At 45.7% G+C, this 19,872-nt stretch overlaps 1 protein-coding gene across 1 annotated transcript in view; it reads left to right on the top strand.

Moving 5' to 3' along the window:
* LOC141144710 (sodium-dependent neutral amino acid transporter B(0)AT3-like) overlaps positions 1-19,872 on the top strand; it is a 339,059-nt gene that overhangs the window by 122,382 nt on the left and 196,805 nt on the right. The window contains exon 2 of the mRNA XM_073630653.1: positions 3,133-3,273. Within this exon, the coding sequence (XP_073486754.1) occupies positions 3,133-3,273 (141 nt within the window). The remainder of the gene's footprint in view (positions 1-3,132; positions 3,274-19,872) is intronic.

Here is a 19,872-nt window from a genome sequence, read left to right as displayed (position 1 = left end):
AGCTTCTCTCACTAGCTGGGTTATAGCAGGTGGACTGTTTAGGTCGCTCCCAGCTGGGATGGCGACATTCTTGTCAAAGGTCAGAAGGTTTTTTTTTTAACCACTTCCGCTCCGGGATTTTACCCCCTTCCTGACCAGGCCATTTTTTGCAATACCTTTTTATTTTTTGCGCAATAAACAAAAAAAGGCTGACAATTTTGAAAAAAAATATATATATTTCTTTTACTTTCTGCTATAACACATTCTCAATAAAAAAAATATAAAAAATCTAATTACTTCATCAATTTAGGCCAATTTGTAGTCTGGTACATATTTTTGGTAAAAAAAAAATCCCAAAAAGCATATGTTGATTGGTTTGCGCAAAAGTTATAGCATCTACAAACTATGGAATAGATTTATGGACTTTTTATTTTTATTTTTTTTATGTTTTTACTAGTAATGGCGGAAATCATTGATTTTTAACAGGACTGCGACATTGTGGCTGACACTAAGTGACACTTTTTGGGGACCAGTGACACCAATACAGTGATCATTGATATATTGATGCACTGACACTGTATAAATGACACTGGCAGGGAATGGGTTAACATCAGGGGCAATCAAAGGGTTAACTGTGTTCCCTGGGAGTGTTTTATGGTAGATGGCCTGACTCGAGGAAGAGAGACATCTGTGTTCCTGATTAGCAGGAATCACAGATATCTCTCTTCCTGTCTGACAGAACGACGGTCTGCCTTGTTTACATCTATCTCTCCAGAGAGCGATCACGGATGGCCGGCGGCTGAACCCGCTGATTGGCGCGCGCCCCATAGCCATGCTCGAGAATCACCTACAGGTACGTGATTCTTCAAGTAAGGGCTGCCCTGCCACAGTAAATTTACATGGAGCGGTCCTTAATTGGTATCAGTGTCAGTTAGTGTCAGTGTGTTTTATGTAGGATTAAAAAAAGCAAAATGTGCACTATTGTTCTGGGCTGTACTACGGGTACAAGCAACAACTAACATACACATATATGGTATGGCTGCCATCGTCAGGAGTAGGAGAATCTATTTTGGGTTGTCCTTTCATGGAAAGTTATGGTAATAGCAAGAAATATACAGTTCAATTAAAAAAAAAAATATTTTTTTACTTTTTGGGCCACTTTTCCTTTGATAATAAAAAACAATCAGGAGATATCCATTGCTTTTTACCACCAAATGAAAGCCCAATTTGTCCTAACAATAGCATGGTATAATCCACCTGGATGTGCAAAGTAGTTGTGATGAAATGTACAGTTTTACTAACATATGTCAAAGTTGCAAAATTGTGCATAGGCATTAAGATTTGTTTCACCCTTAGGCGCGAAGGGGATAAAATTAGTGTACTCTAAGTAGATTGTTCAATTGGTGCATAGTAAAATATAAACACGGACTAGAGATTTAGGCCCTGTTCATATGGGTGTATTTAAGCGTACATCCATGCAAAGGTGTACCATGCATCCACCTGCAGGCAATCTTATTCATGACTTCCGAGATGCAGTGGCTGCAAAATCACAGCCCCTGCTCCCAATTTGACATCCACATGGGTGTTTGAGTTCACACTATCTGGGTTCAGGCACATGCACATGCACCCGCACCAGATGTAAATTTTGGAGCAGCAGCTGCGTTCATGCAGCCGCTGCATCCCAATAGACCTGCACACGGTTGCACAGAATACCTGTGCATCCCATGTAGGCAAACACAGTCCACCACACGGATGTACACTTAAGTATACCCATGTGAGCAAGGCCTTAGAAGCTGAAATATGGGCAAAAATTTTTTTTTTAACCCAAAGTAGTAAAAATAAGTATAGTAATATCTCGCACCCCTTGTATTTGTTTTTTCTCATGAACATTCAACAATTTAACCCTTTGATCCAAAATAGTACATCTTAAAAAAAACTCCCTACTTCTCATTTCTGTACATCTAGCAAGTTTTTTAAAAGGTTTCAACTATAGAAACTACTTTTATTAATTTGGCCTGATTGATGCAACACTTTTAGAGATTTGGGCACTAGTCAACTTAATTTGGTCCAAATGCCCATGCATGCTCTTGTTAAGTAGAACAGCCACTGCTTGGAAACATTTCTGTACGGTATTGTTTTAAATAATGCAAATGCTAGCATTCTGTAAGGACCCAAGTAGCAGATACATGTTTGTGATGTTTCGCTCATTTTAGAAAAGTTTATATCTTTTGAAATATTGTACCCAACACCCATCTAGTTGGCTTTTTCTTATAAGAGCTGATAAATTGATAAATGAATGCATGTAATTAACTTCATGCTTATGACTGTGTAAAAAGAATTGTTGCAAGTCATTCCACTAATGTGATGCTGGTTGCTTTGGTGTAATGATGGTAGAATGTAAAACTGCAATGCCTTTTATTCAAAAAAACAAAAAAAATTTAAAAAAAAACAAAAATTATTATGCAAGTTGTTTAGATAAAGATGTGGAAGACTGTATAATTCCTTACACCAAAGTATGCACACCCCACTCTGCTCCACCATTGAGCACTTTCATTGTTGCTTATGCTTGTGAAGCTGGCTCTAAAGCCTCGTACACACATTTAGATTTTCGGATGACCGAACGTCCGATTTTTGTGGCATGCTAGTCTCATGTGGAAAGTGAAGAGGTTACTGATAATACGAAAATTTTTGTACGACAGAATACAACTTCAGAAGTGACGTAATGTGTTGAATAGTGTTGCATGTATTCTTTCGTTTCTGAGCATGCATAGTCTTTCTCTTATGATTTTTTTCGTAGGAAAACCATACTAATGAAATCAAAATCGGACGTTGAGTTCACATCCGACAAAAATGTTATAGTCTGCACTTCCAGCTTTTGTCTGTCGAAAAAGTGAAATAAGCTGTCGAAAGCACCATACTAATGATCCAAAATAGGCAGACAGCTAGTCGTACGAATTTTCCCATCTGATTTTCGTATCATGTGTACGGGCCTTTAGGTTTGGGAAACATTTGTTCAGGCCTGACATACTCGTACATTATATATGTGACTAAACTGACATCGAGGAGGTGAATTGCTAAATGCAAGTAATGCTAAAAGTATTTCCAATGTTCTTAATGCTTACTACTAAACAAGAATTTTTCTTTTATGTTTAGGTGCATTCTTAATTCCATATGGCATAGCGCTAGTATTGGCAGGAATACCTTTATTCCACCTAGAACTTGCAATTGGACAACGTTTAAGGAGAGGAAGCATTGGAGCATGGAATACAATTTCACCATACTTAGGAGGCGTTGGTATGCATGTATTATTATAATACACTTACAGTTTGTTAGGGAGAAATTCAGCCACATGTTGGATCCTTTTGCCCACTTTGGAGGGCATTTGCACGTTTAGCTCTCCAAAAGGCAAGTTCTTTTTTTAAAGAGCAAAGCTTTATTAATTTTTATAAAAATAACAGATACAGCCGTCAAATATGGAGGGGCGAAACCCCACAACAAGACACCAATAAACAGATATCAGTATCAGCAACATGTCAAGTACATTGTATGATAAGGTGTTTATATCCGATGGCCAATGGGCACTGGCACTGTCAACAGTGACCATGGTCTCCCTGTCCTCTACCCAAAAACGAACCCAATTATTTATTTTACATAGGACTTATCATACACCTGAGAAGTTATTTAAATGGAAGCGTAGAGACACACCCTATGCCATTAATGTCTAAATACCTGGCAACAAAAGTGAGTACACCCCTAAGTAAAAATGTCAAAATCTGGCCCAATTAGCCATTTTCCCTCCCCGGTGTCATGTGACTTCAGTATTATCACATAAAAAGATATAATAAAATATTTACAAAAATGTGGGGGGTGCACTCACTTTTGTGAGGTACTGGGGGAGTTTTCCTAAAGCTGGAGCATGCAAAATTTGGTGTAGCTGTGCATACAAACCAATCAGCTTCCAGGATTTTGCCTTGGTTCACATTGATGCGATTTGGCATGAGATTTGACATGTCAAATTGCATGCCAAATCGGTTGCAATTGCAAACAATGCCAGTGTCTGAATCAGTGCGACACTGCATTTGCGGCACCGCACCGATTCCCAAAAGTGGTTTCTGTACTACTTTTGGCGATTTCAGGGTGCGATTTCCATTGACATCTGTGCAGAAACCCACACGGATGTCTCTGAAATCGCCTCCAAAGTCGGGACTAACATGCAGGAATGAAATTGTGCGAGTTCTGCAGGAGCAGAGCAGTCATAACCAATTAACATAAAAAAATAAACTGACTGTGTCTAGTGGAGATGTGTGTATTGTGGAGTAACTGTGTTGTTGAGTACTGCAAATACCTGTGTATTGTGGAGTACCTCAGTATTGTGAGTACCTCAGTATTGTGAGTACCTGTGTATTGTGAGTATCTGAGTAGTGTGAGTACCTGTGTATTGTGAGTGTAGTGAGTGCCCGATTGCTGTGAGCGCCCGTGTGCTGTGAGCGCCCATGTGCCGTGTGCTGTGAGTGCCCGTGTATTGTGGGTGCACTAGGTGTAGAGAGCTAGGAATAGGGTAGGTTACAAATAGTTAGTCTTACTCAGTTTCCCCAATAGAATAGAGGGTAAAATGTCTAACAGGACCGGGGATGCCACTCAGTGCACATTCTGCACCATGTATGCGTTCCTTGATGAGCCAATCGAGGGCGCATACTGCGGTGCAAGATGTGAGCGAATTGTTTCTCTGGAAGCCAGACCCTGGATCTGGAGAATCAAGTAGCAACACTGAGAGCCATTAGCAACCTGGAGAGGAGCTTTGACATTACCCAGCAGGTGCTGGCAGGGGTCAGCCTAGAGGAGGTTGGAGAGATGGAAGCACAGGAACCAGAGGTAGGTAGCTGGGTGACAGAAAGTAGGAGGGGTAGAGGGAAGAGCTCTAGGGAGGCCAGTCCTGAGCTGGTACACCCAACAAATATGCCAAGTTGCATGATGATGGGGATATAAGCTCAGGGGTGGTAGATCTGGAGCAGGCGCCCTCCCCTAGCTGCCAGGGGAGTGACGGCTCCACTAAGGAGGGAAGCGGTGATACAGGTAAGGCCAGACAAGTGCTGGTAGTGGGAGACTCAATTATTAGGAGGACAGAGAGGGCAATCTGTCAGAAAGACGTTTTGTTTACTGGGCGCTCGGGTTTGGCACATCACAAGTCGGATGGACAGATTTATTGGGAGGGGCTGGGGAGGACCCAGCATTCATGATACATGTTGGTACCAATGACCAAGTGAGAGGAAGGTGGAGAGTCCTAAAAAAATTGATTTCAGGGACTTAGGGAATAGATTGAGGAAAAGGACATCCAAGGTAGTTTTCTCTGAAATAGTACCTGTACCTCGAGCTACACCAGAGAGGCAGCAGGAGCTTAGGAAACTGAACAAGTGGCTGAGGAACTGGTGCAGGAAAGAGGGATTTGGGTTCCTGGAGAACTGGGCTGACTTCTCAGTCAGTTACTGGCTCTTTAGTAAAAATGGGCTGCATCTTGGGGCGTGGCCTGGACGGCAATGTGAGCGGACGCGTCTGAGCAGAGCTCCGCTAGTGATATATCCTGTTAGCGATCTCCTGCACATCTCTTACCGGCAAACCGACCCACATCGAGGGAAACTACTCCAGCCGCCCCCTGGTCTAGCATGTCTCCACCGAAGAGGAGCAACGCGGCATCCTCTTCCCTAGACAGGTACCGCCGTGTAGACCGGGACCTGGGGGGACAAGATGGCGTCTCGGCAACATCTCCTGCAGCACAACAAGCAGAACACGAGGCAGCAGACACTAATAGAGTCCTGGAGGCGATCTTGTTATGCCAAGCCACACTGACCTCTAAAATAGAGGAAGTAAAGGTGGACATTTCACTGATTCGCCAGGATATGACTAAGATCCGGGAACGGGTCACAGAAACGGAGACCAGGATAAGCCGCGCGGAGGACATAATTCACCCCCTACAGCACAGCCAGGAGGATATGCAGCGTCAACTTCAACAACTCGCTCAGAAACATGATGAGCTTGAGAATCGGGCCCGCAGATCTAACATACGGTTCATTGGTTTACCGGAGGGCTCGGAGGGCCCTGACCCAGCCACCCTTTTGGAAAAACTTCTCATTAATGCATATGGCAGAGAGGCCTTTTCTAATACATTTGTCGTGGAACGTGCCCACCGTATGCCTGCCCGCCGCCCCCCTGAAGGCGCACCGCCGCACACATTTATAGCAAAGCTACTGAACTTCATGGACCGGGATGCCATTCCCCGCCTGGCAAGAACCAAGGGGAATATACCGTTCCAATCGGGTCACGTGATGGCCTTCCCGGATTTCTCAGCAGAAGTTCAAAAACAGCGGGCTCGCTTTGGAGAGATTAAACGACGCTTAAGGGCCCACAACCTGAAGTATGCAATGTTGTTTCCGGCTCGCCTGCGGGTAGTGGGAGAGGATCGTGCACATTTTTTTGAAGACCCGACTCAAGCAGTGGCCTGGCTGGATCAGCGAGAAGCAGAAAGGAATCGCCCCGCCAGCTAGTTTTTCGGCCCTACAGGTCCGGCGTTTGTAAGTTGCCTTATTTACTGCTCTCTCCCCGTGAACAGTGACATCCATACTATACCCACAAAGGGCCTTTATGCTATACATGTGACCATTATGTGTATGGGACGATTTATTCCACACATCTGAGGAACTCAGGGATTGCATGTCCAAAAGGATTTGCCTAGAACACATCAACTTTATAAGTCGGTGATGTGCACAAGCGAAACTTTTTCCTTTCCCGATGTATGGTCCTGACTGGCAGACTGTACTTTTACACGATAACATCCTTGCTAGAAAGGCCCTTTACAGTTCTTGGAGGGATGGGAGGGGAGGTCATATGTTATTTTGAGCTATTGATTTTCCTTTTTCTTTCAGTTACCATTTTATAGATATGTCATGTATGATTACTATATATCACGGCGGAGTGGTCGGTTGGAAATATCTATATACCGACCACTGCTAAGTAATGCCGTTTGTCACTTGCATTGCTAATTTTACACCAGCGTTTGTTCGCCTTCACTGGTGGAGCGTGTTCTGCTAATTAAAGCGGTGATGTGCCCCCAGTGGACGAAGGTTAAGATTGTGCGTGGTATGTTTGTCTATATGAGTGGGCGGATATTCTTGCACAATCGCACAGGTTTTGGGATGTATGCCCCAGCCAAGTTCGGGAGGTGGAGGGCAGGGAGGGGGGAGGGGAAATGTTATATGTTATTTTTATGGTTATTGATAGATGGCACAACAGTAAGTACTGATAGATACCCTAAAAGACACAGTATACGGTTGTATGGATGGGGGACCTCTGGGTGGTGGACATCAGTGTCCCGGGCACACCTCAATGATATGCGTCTCAATAATTTTAACCACTTGACAACTGGGCACTTAAACCCCCTTCCTAACCAGACCAATTTTCAGCTTTTGGTGCTCTCACATTTTAAATGACAATTACTCAGTCATGCAACACTGTATCTATATGAAAATTTTGTCCTTTTTTTCACACAAATGGAGCTTTCTTTTGGTGGTATTTAAGCACCGCTGGGTTCTTTATTTTTTGCGCCGTAAAAGAAAAAAGACCGAAAAATCTATAAAAAAATACATTTTTCTTCATTTCTGTTATAATATTTTGCAAATTAGTAATTTTTCTTCATATATTTTGGCCAAAATTTATACCGCTACATATCTTTGGTAAAATTAACCCAAATCGGTGGATATTATTTGGTCTTTGTGAAAGTTATAGAGTCCAAAAGCTATGGTGCGAATATCTGAAAATTGATCACACCTGAAGTACTGACGGCCTATCTAATTTCTTGAGACCCTAACATTCCAGAAAAGTACAAATACCCCCCAAATGACCCCTTTTTGGAAAGAAGACATTCCAAGGTATTTAGAAAGATGCATGGTGAGTTTTTTGAAGCTGTCATTTTTTCCCACAATTCTTTGCAAAATCAAGGTTTTTTTTTTACTTTTTTTTTTTCCCCACAAAATTGTCATATTAGCAGGTTATTTCTCACACACCGCATATGCATACCACAAATTACACCCCAAAACACATTCTGCTATTACTCCCGAGTACGGCGATACCACATGTGTGAGACTTTTACACAGCGTGGCCACATACAGAGACCCAACATGCAGGGGAGCACCTTCAGGCGTTCTGGAGCACCCAGGCCAATTCTGACATTTCTCTCCTACATGTAAAAATCATCATTTATTAGCTAGAAAATTACATAGAACCCCAAAACATTATATATTTTTTTTAGCAAAGACCCTAGAGAATACAATGGCGGTCGTTGCAACTTTTTATCTCGCACGGTATTTGCGCAGCAATTTTTTAACGCGTTTTTTATTTAAAAAAAACTGTTTTGTGCTTTACAAAACAGTAAAGTTAGCCTAATGTTTTTGAATAATGTGAAAGATGAAGTTATGCCGAGTAAATAGATACCCAACATGTCACCTTTCAAAATTGCACGCGCTTGTGGAATGGCGCCAAACTTTGCTACTCAAAAATCCCCATAGGCGACGCTTTAAAATTTTTTACTGGTTACATGTTTTGAGTTACAGAGGAGATCTAGGGCCAAAATTATTGCTCTCGCTCTACCGATCGCAGCGATACCTCACATGTGTGGTTTGAACACCGTTTTCATATGTGGGTGGGACTTACGTATGCGTTCGTTTCTGCATGCGAGCACACAGGGACAGGGGCGCTTTAAAAAATTTTTTTTTTTTTTATTGTTCATTTTACTTTATTTATTTTAGTTTGATGCTTTTTTCCAAAAAAAAAAAATTTTTGACCACTTTTATTCCTATTACAAGGAATATAAACATCCTTGTAATAGGAATATGGCATGACAGGTCCTCTTTACAGTGAGATATGGGGTCAATAAGACCCCACATCTCACCTCTAGGCTGGGAAGCCTGAAATAAAAAAAAAAAAAAAAAAAAAATGATCCTGGCTTTGATCGTAGCGGTGAGTCGGTAGAAGCGCGGTAGAACGATCAAACAGTGGAACAGCTGCTATGATCGTTCTCATGGTGTAGGGAATCGCCGGCTGAAAAAGCTGATATCTGAATGATGCCTGTAGCTGCAACCATCATTCAGATATCTCCGCACAAAGTCAAGGTCGTTGTATGACGGCCGGCGGGCGGGAAGTGATTAAAACGCTTTTTTTTTTTTTAACACAAAGTTGTCCATTTATACAATATTTCTACCACATAACATGTACATACCAAAAATGACACCCCAAAATAGATTCTCCTGCTCCTCCTGAGTACGGCGATACCACATGTGTGAGACTTCCACAGCCTGGCCCCATACAGAGGGCGAGTACAGCTGAGCATGGCTCAGCATGGCAGGGTATGGCGGGGTATTGCGGAGTATGGCGGGGTATTGCGGAGTATGGCGGGGTATTGCGGAGTATGGCGGGGTATGGCAGGGTATTGCAGGGTATGGCGGGGTATGGCGGGGTATGGCGGGGGCATGGGAGAGTATGGCGGGGGCATGGCAGAGTATGGCGGGGGCATGGCAGAGTATTGTGGGGGCATTGCAGAGTATTGCACAGCATTGCAAAGTATTGTGGGGGCATTGCAGAGTATTGTGGGGGCATTGCAGAGTATTGCACAGCATTGCAGAGTATTGTGGGGGCATTGCAGAGTATTGTGGGGGCATTGCAGAGTATTGCACAGCATTGCAGATTATTGTGGGGGCATTGCAGAGTATTTCACAACATTGCAGAGTATTGTGGGGGCATTGCAGAGTATTGTGGGGGCATTGCAGAGTATTGCACAGCATTGCAGAGTATTGTGGGGGCATTGCAGAGTATTGCACAGCATTGCAGAGTATTGTGGGGGCATTGCAGAGTATTGCACAGCATTGCAGAGTATTGTGGGGGTATTGCAGAGTACTGCACAGCATTGCATAGTAGTGAGGGATGGCTGAGCATGGATGGATGGATGGATGTCTCTGTGCAGCGCTGTGGGCACTACACATCCAGCCCACAGCGCTGCAGACATCCATCCATCCCCCCCCTCCACTCACAGTGTACCGATCGGTACACAGGAGGGGAGGAGAGGAACCGGCGTCATCAGATGACGCCGGTCTGTTTACATGTGATTGCGCCGTCATTTGACGGCGCGATCACATGGTAAACGGCCGCGATCAGCGGCCATTTACCGGGATCCGTGATGCACCGGGTCCTCTGGACCCGGCGGTCACGGATGTGTTCGGGTGTGCGCCCCAGGGGGCGCGCGAGAGGGGAATTCTGGGAGGACGTCATAGTACGTCCTCCCAGAGTTATCCAACCGCCCTGCAGCCGTCATTCGGCTATGGGCCGGTTGGTAAGTGGTAAACAACTTAAACATGACTAGCATAAAGTTCCTAACTTGGAACGTTAGAGGGACCAGAGATAGGATCAAACGATCTGCGATTTTTGGTTGCCTTAAATCATATCGTGCCGCCATTACGGTCCTGACTGAGACGCATGTCACTGGACATCTTCAGAGCGCCTTAAAACGCCCGTGGATAGGATGGTCATATCATGCCACCCACACCCCATACTCACGAGGGGTCTCAATCCTAATAGCTAAGACCATCCCATTCAGCTGTATATCAGTAAAGACTGACCCTCCAGGGCAGATTTATCTTCCTGCACTGCATCATATCAGGTACACAATATCTCATATTGGCGTTTTATATACCCCCACCGTATACTTCCACTTTGATTAATGAGGGACTTCTATACATGACACAACACCCCTTATTACCAGCCATCTGGCTTGGGGATTTTAATATAGTATTGGATCCATCCGCGGATAAGTTACAGGTGAACCGGGATGCCCAGCCCTCTAGCACTACCAGACTTGGACGCACACTGACAGAATTCTCTCTTACAGACACGTGGAGACACCAGCACCTGGGTGATAGAGCATTTTCCTGCTTCTCTGCGTCACACTCCTCCATGTCACGAATAGACATGATACTCACCTCAGACACTCTACTCCCTCTACTAACAGATTCAGGCTATCACACAAGATCCCTCTCCGATCACGCCCCATGTTGGGCCTCTTTGACATTATCCCCACCGACGGGGCCTAGGTTGTGGCGCCTCCATCCCTTTTGGCTGTCGGCTCTGGGGGATCAGGAAGACATACCGGGAGAATGGCAACATTTCTTTAACACCAACAATTACACCGCATCCGTGGGCATGGTCTGGGAATCATTCAAACTGCACGTTAGGACCCTACTGACAGTTCGCATAAATAGACTAAAAACCACCTCGAGCACACTACTCCATGAGGCGACCGAGAAACTAGACGAATTCAACACAGACCCCACACCAGACAAAGCCTCAGCACTTAAACTGTATACCCGAATGTTACATCAACTGCACTTTGAAACAAAACAAAAACTATTTTTCACAAAACAAAAAGTATTTGAACAAGGTGAACGGGCGGGTAAACTATTGGCGTATTTGGCTAAACAGGATACTAGGCCCCCTGTGGTTGTCTCCCTGAGGGGCACAGGTGATGCATTGTTCACTGATCCCAAAGCGGTGGTGGATACTTTTAGGGCATACTTTGCAGATCTGTATTCATCTAAGGTGCAGGTCACCGCAGAGGAAACTAGGGTATTTCTGCAGGATGTTCCCTTTCCCCAAATCTCGGAATCACAATTGGAGGCCCTTGAGGCCCCGCTTACCGTGGACGAGATCATGGCGGCTGTGGCATCCCTGGCACCAGCTAAGGCCCCCGGGATGGATGGCCTGCCACTAGACTTCTATGCAGCCTACTCAGAGGTACTGGTGCCTGAACTATTAAGGTTATATAGTCACATTTTTGAATCTGAGTCCCTTCCCCACTCACTCAGACAAGCGGATATTATAGTGCTTCCCAAACCAGGTAAGGACCCCCTGTATCCTGAATCCTACCGCCCAATTTCATTACTCCAGGCCGACATTAAGATCTTGGCAAAAATATTGGCAATGCGCTTAAACCAAATCATTTTATCCCTAATACACCCGGATCAGACAGGATTCATGCCCGGGAAAAACACGGCTATGAATTTACGTCGTTTATATATGAACGTCTTGGCGGTGCATGAGGCAACTGGAGGTAGGGTAGTGGTGGCATTAGACGCCGCCAAGGCGTTCGACTCTGTGGAATGGGGATACCTTTGGGAGTGTCTGAGGGGGTTTGGGTTTGGACCCAATTTTATAAAGTGGGTTAAGTTACTTTACTATCTACCTGAGGCCAGAGTGTCGGTGAACGGGAGAACGTCGGACCCATTTCCCCTTGAAAGAGGGACTAGACAGGGCTGCCCACTTTCCCCGCTCCTGTATGCTTTGGCAGTGGAGCCACTCGCCATATCCCTTAGGAACAACCCAGAGATACAGGGCCTTAGAATGGAAAATTTGACGGAAAAGGTCAGTTTATACGCTGACGACATGCTCTTATATCTGGAGGATTCAGGACCATCACTACAGGCTGCCCTCAACACAATTGAAAAATTTGGAAAACATTCGGGATTACGTATGAACTGGTCAAAGTCACAAATTCTCCCTCTAGATATTTTGTCGCCCACTAAAATATCAGCAAATCTTCCTCTGCAGAGGAACCTGGGAATTAAAATAACTAGGGACCCCATGGAATTTTTAGACAACAATATAGAACCACTCTTTTCCTACCTTAAATCACACATGCAGGTATGGGCACGGCTCCCATTGGGGATCATGGGTAGGATCAACCTTATTAAAATGATCATAATGCCAAAATTTCTATATGTTTTCTGGAACTCACCAATACTTATCCCCCTCAAAGTCTTTAAAACAATCGACAAGCTCATCAACTCATTTGTCTGGGGCTCATGTAGACATAAATTGGCATGGAACACTCCTAAAAACCCTACCACATCAGGAGGAACAGCCCTACCCGACTTTCACTCATACTATATAGCCGCACAACTGTCTCATTTTTACTACATCCACAACACAGACAGTGCTAAGTACCAGACTCTGGTTTGCAACAAACCCAATAAGGATACCCATACCCCCTTGCAGGTTTTGTTCAGGGGTAGATCAGGTGGGAGGGGAGCAGTTGGACGAGGAACCCTACTGAAACAACATCAACGTGTATGGGAGATAGCATTAAAATTGATCGGTGCAGATTTTTTTCACTCTCATACTCCTTTGTGGCACAACCCGCAATTAAGAGAATTGCTTTCGATTCCTGGGGCAGTTAGATGGGCTACGAAGGGTATAATTTTCCTCCACCAGGTAATTACCCCATCGGGAGTAAGAGACTTTAACTCTTTGAGAGCTGAGTTTCAATTGCCTCCACATATGCTATTTAACTATAGACAACTCACACACGCCCTACAAACACAATTTGCTACCGGATACCCAAATCCACAAGTGTTGCCCCTGGTGGATGTTATAACGGGTGCAGAACCAACTAAATTGATATCAACTTTGTACTCAGCCCTTCGGGCGCGCTCGGTTGCGGGCATAATTGATACAGCAAAAATTAGATGGCTAGAGGATATAGGCCCAGTGGAGGATGATGATTGGGACGAGGTCCTAGAAAATGTTAAAAAGGCCTCCCCCAGGCTTCCAGAGCGTATGACGCAGTTATACATAATCCATAAGTCTTATCTCACACCAGCTAGAATAGCCAAATTCTCCCAAACCCAAGACACTCAATGTCCAAGATGCACGAGCTCATCAAGCTCTTTCTTCCACCTTATATGGATTTGCCCGGTTATCCAAACTTATTGGAATCAAATTATTAAATTCCTCCATGATGAAATGGGCTCCCCTGTTCAGGTGGATCCAAGGTTATGTGTACTAGGGCTGCTCCCAGATGTTACCATAGACAAATTCACTGCTACTCTTCTATATGAAACACTTTTTTGCGCCAGAAAATTGGTGGCAAAACACTGTATGAGGGCCTCCCCTTCTACTTTTCAGGAATGGATTAAAATGGTGAACCTGTCCCTACCCTACAAAAAGGTTATATATAAACACAGGGGATGTCCGGCTAAGTACAATAGGATATGGGATAAATGGCTTAACAATACCAACACGTGATACATAGATAGATGTATAATAAGAGGATCGGTGCTGGGAGCTGCCCTGGGATCTGTACAGCTATGTTAATATACCCTGGGAAGGAAAGTCGGGGAAAGATTGTGTCTTATCAGCAAACTTTGATTGCCATTATAAAAGTGCCAGAGTTTTCATTCTTAGTTTTCTTTAGTTTATTTTACAAAAAGTCTGTACATGCATGTGAAAACTACATAACCGCTCAGGAAATATGTATAGTGTATAATATGCTTGTATGCTATTTACATGTATGTCTTTTACAAATAAACTTGTTTATTAACAAAAAAAAAAAATGGGCTGCACCTTAATGAGGATGGTACAGCTCTATTGGGAAGTAAGATGGCCACAAAGCTGAAGGGGCATTTTAACTAGGTGTTGATGAGAGGGACCAGAGAAAGCCGACAGGGAGCATGTGACAGAGGGTTATAGGAGAGTCAGTAGTAGCAGTGTAAATACAACTAATCACGGGGTAAGTAAGTGGGCAATTCAAATTCAAAAACAAGGCCAGGAGAAACAAAGGGGAAAACATTATGCACTCCTACAACAATAAGAGGAGTATATACAAATGCTAGGAGTCTGGCTAAAAAAAAAATAGTGAATCTGGAGCTGCTGTTTCACAAGGAGGATTTAGACTTCATGGGTATAACTGAAACTTGGTTTGACAGCTCACACGATTGGCTGGCCAATATACAGGGGTATTCCTTGTATCAACAGGACAGGGAAGGTAGAAGAGGGGGAAGGGTGTGTTTATATGTCAAAAGTGATGTAAGGGTGGTAAAGAGGAGCAACATTATGTATGGGACTGGAGGGGAGGTGGAATCAGTATGGGTAGAACTTCAAGGAGAGTAGGTGAGTGGGAAATTCATAGTGGGGGTATGCTATAGGCCACCCAACATGAAGGAGGAGGAGCTAGAATTACTATCTCAGTTAGAAATGGCAGGGAAACAAGGTAATGTAATCATAATGGGGGACTTCAACTATCCCGATATTGACTGGGCAGAGGGAGTAGCTCACTCACTAAAGGCCCGTCACTTCATGAATGTTTTACAGGACAACTTCATGTCCCAAATGGTGGACTGGAGGACCTAAATTATGAGAAACGGCTGCAAACAATACATTTATTTTCGCTGGAGAAAAGACGCTTGAGAGGGGACATGATCACGAATTACAAATATCTTAATGGGGATCCCAGCATATTTAATAAACTATTCAGTCCTATGGAGTGTAAAAGGACCCAGGCCACACAATGAGACTGGAGGAGAAGCGGTTTAACCTCAAACTGCATAGGGGGTTCTTCACTGTTAGGGCAATAAGGATGTGGAACTCTCTCCCACAATTGGTGGTGGATGCAGGGAGTATGGATTATCTTTAAAATACTCTTAGATATACATCTTAAAGGACACAACATAACAGGATATGGGAAATCATTATAGACACTGTAACGGAACATCCCACACTCCGCTTGAGTGCTTCCATCAGTATACCACTTCCTCCCAGTCTGGATACAGATATCAGATATTCCAACCGCTCCCAAGCACAAAACAAGATGAGACTTGCTTAGCTGCTAACATGGACTCATTTAGTAGAACCAAAATTACAAGTCTTTATATACCGGTTAAAGAGGAGGTTCCCCCCTCCTGCTCATATTACTCTAACGATACAACTGTAACCTAATTAACATGAGCTAGTTTACTAAATCATTTACCCAGGCTAGGTGACTCAGAGACATGACTTTTGGGCAGACTTGTGGTCACCGAGCTTCACACAGTAGTATAAACACAATAGCAGGAGCTAATTACAATTAACAATACAAACAGTGATCCCCCCCTCCTCAGCCTAGTAGGCAACAAACTATAGTAGGAGTAGACTGCCCGGCTCCTGGCCAATTCTAGAGGCCAATGTGATCAGCTCTCTCAACTAACATGTGGAGTTCAGAATCAAACAAAGTCTTTCCATATATCCTGGGAGATATTGTGGATAAATATTACTGTCCCCTTTTAAGTAGTCCAAGATATATTTTCTCACTCACCCTGTGCCAGGAGAGCACAGGGTGACTTAGACATAAGAGGTGTATGGGGAGCTGAAACAAGGGCATCCCACACTTTCCAAGGGATTCTGGGTTCCACGGGCCCTCCCGTCACAGACACTGATACACATGCACCTACACAGGTTGAACTGGATGGACTATTGTCTTTTTTCAGCCTGAGGCCGGTTCACACTGGTACGACAAACGCTCCGACGGCGTGTCATGTCGCATGACGTGTGAAAATCAATGTATCCCTAAGGGAGCCATCTTAACTGGTCCGATACAAGTCGACCCGACTTTGAAAATGCTCCCTGCACTACTTTGATTCGACTTTGATCCTACTTCAGCCGATTGAATATCACTGAAGTCAGATCAAAGTTGGATCACCGCCTTGACTGATGCAACTTTGGCATGCGACTTGTGCTCTGATGATCTTGAAGGCGAACTCCACGCCAAATTTAAAAAAAAAAACAGCATGGGTTCCCCCTTCAAGAGCATACCAGGTCCCCCCCAAAATCCATACCATACCAGACCCTTATCCGAGCACACAGCCTGGCAGGTCAGGAAAGGGGGTAGGGACGAGCGCCCCCCCTCCTGAACCGTACCAGGCCACGTGCCCTCAACATGGGCGGGGTGGATGTTGATGAGCACAAGGCCTCCCCTCTCCTGGTCTTCTAGCTCTCTCCGGTTCTTCTTCTTCTGTCCGATGTCTTCTGCCTCTCCTGGGTCTTCTCCGCTACCTTCCCACTCTTTTGCCAGGTCTTCACCGCTGTCTTCTCCCTCTGTTCTTCTTCCGATGTCGAGGCTCTCTCCTGCTCTAATGCCGGGTGCGCCGTGTGCCACTATTTATATTGGCATGGGGCGTGGTCACCGGAGGCCGCCCCTTATGATGTCACCACCCATCATGCCCCAAGCGGTGATGTCATAAGGGGTGGGGCCTCTGGATGGTGTCACGCAGTGACCTCGCCCCATACCAATAAATGTAGTGGCACACCGCGCACCCAGCATTAGAGCGGGAGAGAGCGTTGAGTCAACATCGGAATAAGAACAGAGAGAGAAGACAGCGGAGAAAACCCAGCAAAAAAAGCAAGAAGATAGCGGAGAAGACCCAGCAGAGGCAGAAGATAGCAGACCGAGGGAGAAGAGGGCTAGAAGACATTACCGGAGATTGGAGAAGACCTGGAGAGGATAGAAGAACCGTCAGAGGCAGAAGACGTCAGCAGAGGAGGCAGAAGGGCCGGAGAGGGGAGACAAGATCGAGACGACGAAGCTGCCTTAATAACATTACTTTACATGTTTTTAATGTGTTCTATTTTTGATTTTTTTTTTTTTGGTGAATGGGTAGGGGTACAATGTACCCCATACTCATTCACATAGGGTGGGGGGCTGGGATCTGGGGGCTTCCAGATTCCGATAAGCCCCCTGCCCGCAGGCAACCAATGTCCAAGGTTGTCAGGAAGAGGCCCTTGTCCTCATCAACATGGGGACAAGGTGCTTTGGGGTGGCTCCCCTGCCCCAAAGTACCCACCCCCCCATGTTGAGGACATGCGGCCTGGTACGGTTCAGGAGGGGTGCTCGGATAAGGGTCTGGTATGGATTTTGGGGGGGACCCCACGCCATTTTTCAGCGTGGAGTTCCCCTTAAAATCCATACCAGACCGAAGGACTTGGTATGCTCTTGGAGGGGGAACCCATGCCTAAAGATTCATATCAGACATAGTGCCTGGTATTTTCGGGGATCAAAGTCGGATCCCTGATAAGCTCATCAACATAAGGACAAGGTGCTTTGGGGTGGGGGGGCAAGGCCCCACTGCCCCAAAGCACCCACGCCCCCATGTTGAGGGCATGCGGCCTGGTACAGTTCAGGAGGGGGGGCGCTCGGGTAAGGGTCTGGTATAGTCTTGGAGGGGGAACCCATGCCGTTTTTTTTTTATTTGGCGTGGAGTTCCCCCTAAAGATTCATGCCAGACACAAAGTGCCTGCATTGTCAGGATCAAAGTCGGATCCCCATTCATTGAAGTCGAAGTCGGACTTCAAGTCACAGGGCAAAGTCGGATCCACAGTCGTATGACTGTCATGACATACCAGTGTGAACCCAGCCTTAGGCTGGGTTCACACTGGTACGACAAACGCTCCGACATTGGGAGCTCATGCTGCATGGCGTGTGCAAATCAATGTTTCCCTATGAAGGCCGTTTTAACTGGTCCGACACAAGTCGGTCAGACTATGAAAGTCCTCCCTGGGTGCTTTGGGACAAGGGGGCCCCAAAAATCTTTACCATACCAAAGGGCCTGGAATGCCCTTGGAGGGGGAACCCATGCCATTTTTTTTCTTTAATTTGGCGTGGAGTTCTTCCTAAAGATTCAGGCCGGGTTCACACTGGTGCAACACGACAGTCATCCAACTTTGAATCCAACTTTCCCCTGCGACTTGAAGTCAGAGATGCGTCCGACTTCAGTGAACGGGGATCCGACTTTACTAAGCACTGTCTGTTATGAATCTTGAGGGGGAACTCCACGCCAAATTTTAAATAAAAAAACGGCATGGGTTCCCCCTCTAAGAGCATACCAGGCCCTTCAGTCTGGTATGGATTTTAAGGGGAACCCCTACACCGAAAAAAGGCAAGGGGGTCCCCCCAAAGTCCATACCAGACCCTTATCCGAGCACGTAGCCTGGCCGGTCAGGAAAGAGGGTGGGGACGAGCGAGTGCCCCCCCTCCTGAACTGTACTAGGCAGCATTCCCTCAAAATGGGGGGTGGGTGCTTTGGGAAAGGGTGGCGCACTGCGGCGCCCCCACCCCAAAGCACCTTGTCCCCATGTTGATGAGGACAAGGGCCTCTTTTCGACAACCCTGGGAGTTGGTTGTCGGGGTCTGTGGGCGGGGGGCTTATCGGAATCTGGGAGCCCCCTTTAATAAAGTGGCCCCAGATCCCAGCCCCCCGCCCTATGTGAATAAGTATGGGGTACATTGTACCCCTACCCATTCACCGAGGGGAAAAAGTGTCAATAAAAAAACACACTAGACTGGTTTTTAAAGTAATTTATTAGGCAGCTCCAGGGGTCTCTTCTGACTTGGCGGGGTCTCTTCAGACTTCTCCGCTCTCTCTGTCCTCTTCTCCCGGTCTCCGGTTCTTCTCCCACTCTCCAGTGTCTTCTGCCAGGATCCTCCGCTATCTTCTGCTCTTTTGCCCGCTCTTTTGCTAGCGTTAGCCTGGTCTTCTTCCGATGTTGACACAACGCTCTCTCCCGCTGTAATGCCGTGTGTGCGATGCGCAATGACTTATATAGGCATGGGGCGTGGTCACCCGGTGACCCCGCCCCCTTATGACGTTACCGCCTGGGGCATGATATGGCGGTGACGTCATAAGGGGTGGGGTCACCGGGTGACATCACCTGGTGACCACGCCCCATGCCTACATAAGTCGTTGCGCACCGCGCACACGGCATTACAGTGGGAGAGAGCGTTGTGTCAACATCGGAAGAAGACCGGGCCAACGCTAGCAAAAGAGCGGGCAAAAGAACAGAAGATAGCGGAGGAGCCCGGCAGAAGACACCGGAGAGCGGGAGAAGAGGCTGGAGAGAACGGAGAAATCGGAAGAGACCCCCAAAGCTGCCTAATAAATTACTTTAAAAAACGGTCTAGTGTGTTTTTTATTGACGCTTTTTTTTCCTCCAGGTGAATGGGTAGGGGTACAATGTACCCCATACTCATTCACATACAGTGGGGGGCCGGGA

This window comes from Aquarana catesbeiana, linkage group LG05, assembly GCF_042186555.1.
Source record: "Aquarana catesbeiana isolate 2022-GZ linkage group LG05, ASM4218655v1, whole genome shotgun sequence".
NCBI classification, from domain to species: domain Eukaryota; kingdom Metazoa; phylum Chordata; class Amphibia; order Anura; family Ranidae; genus Aquarana; species Aquarana catesbeiana.
The sequence above is the reverse complement of the archived record's forward strand: the minus strand, read 5'-3'. Positions and strand labels throughout refer to the sequence as shown.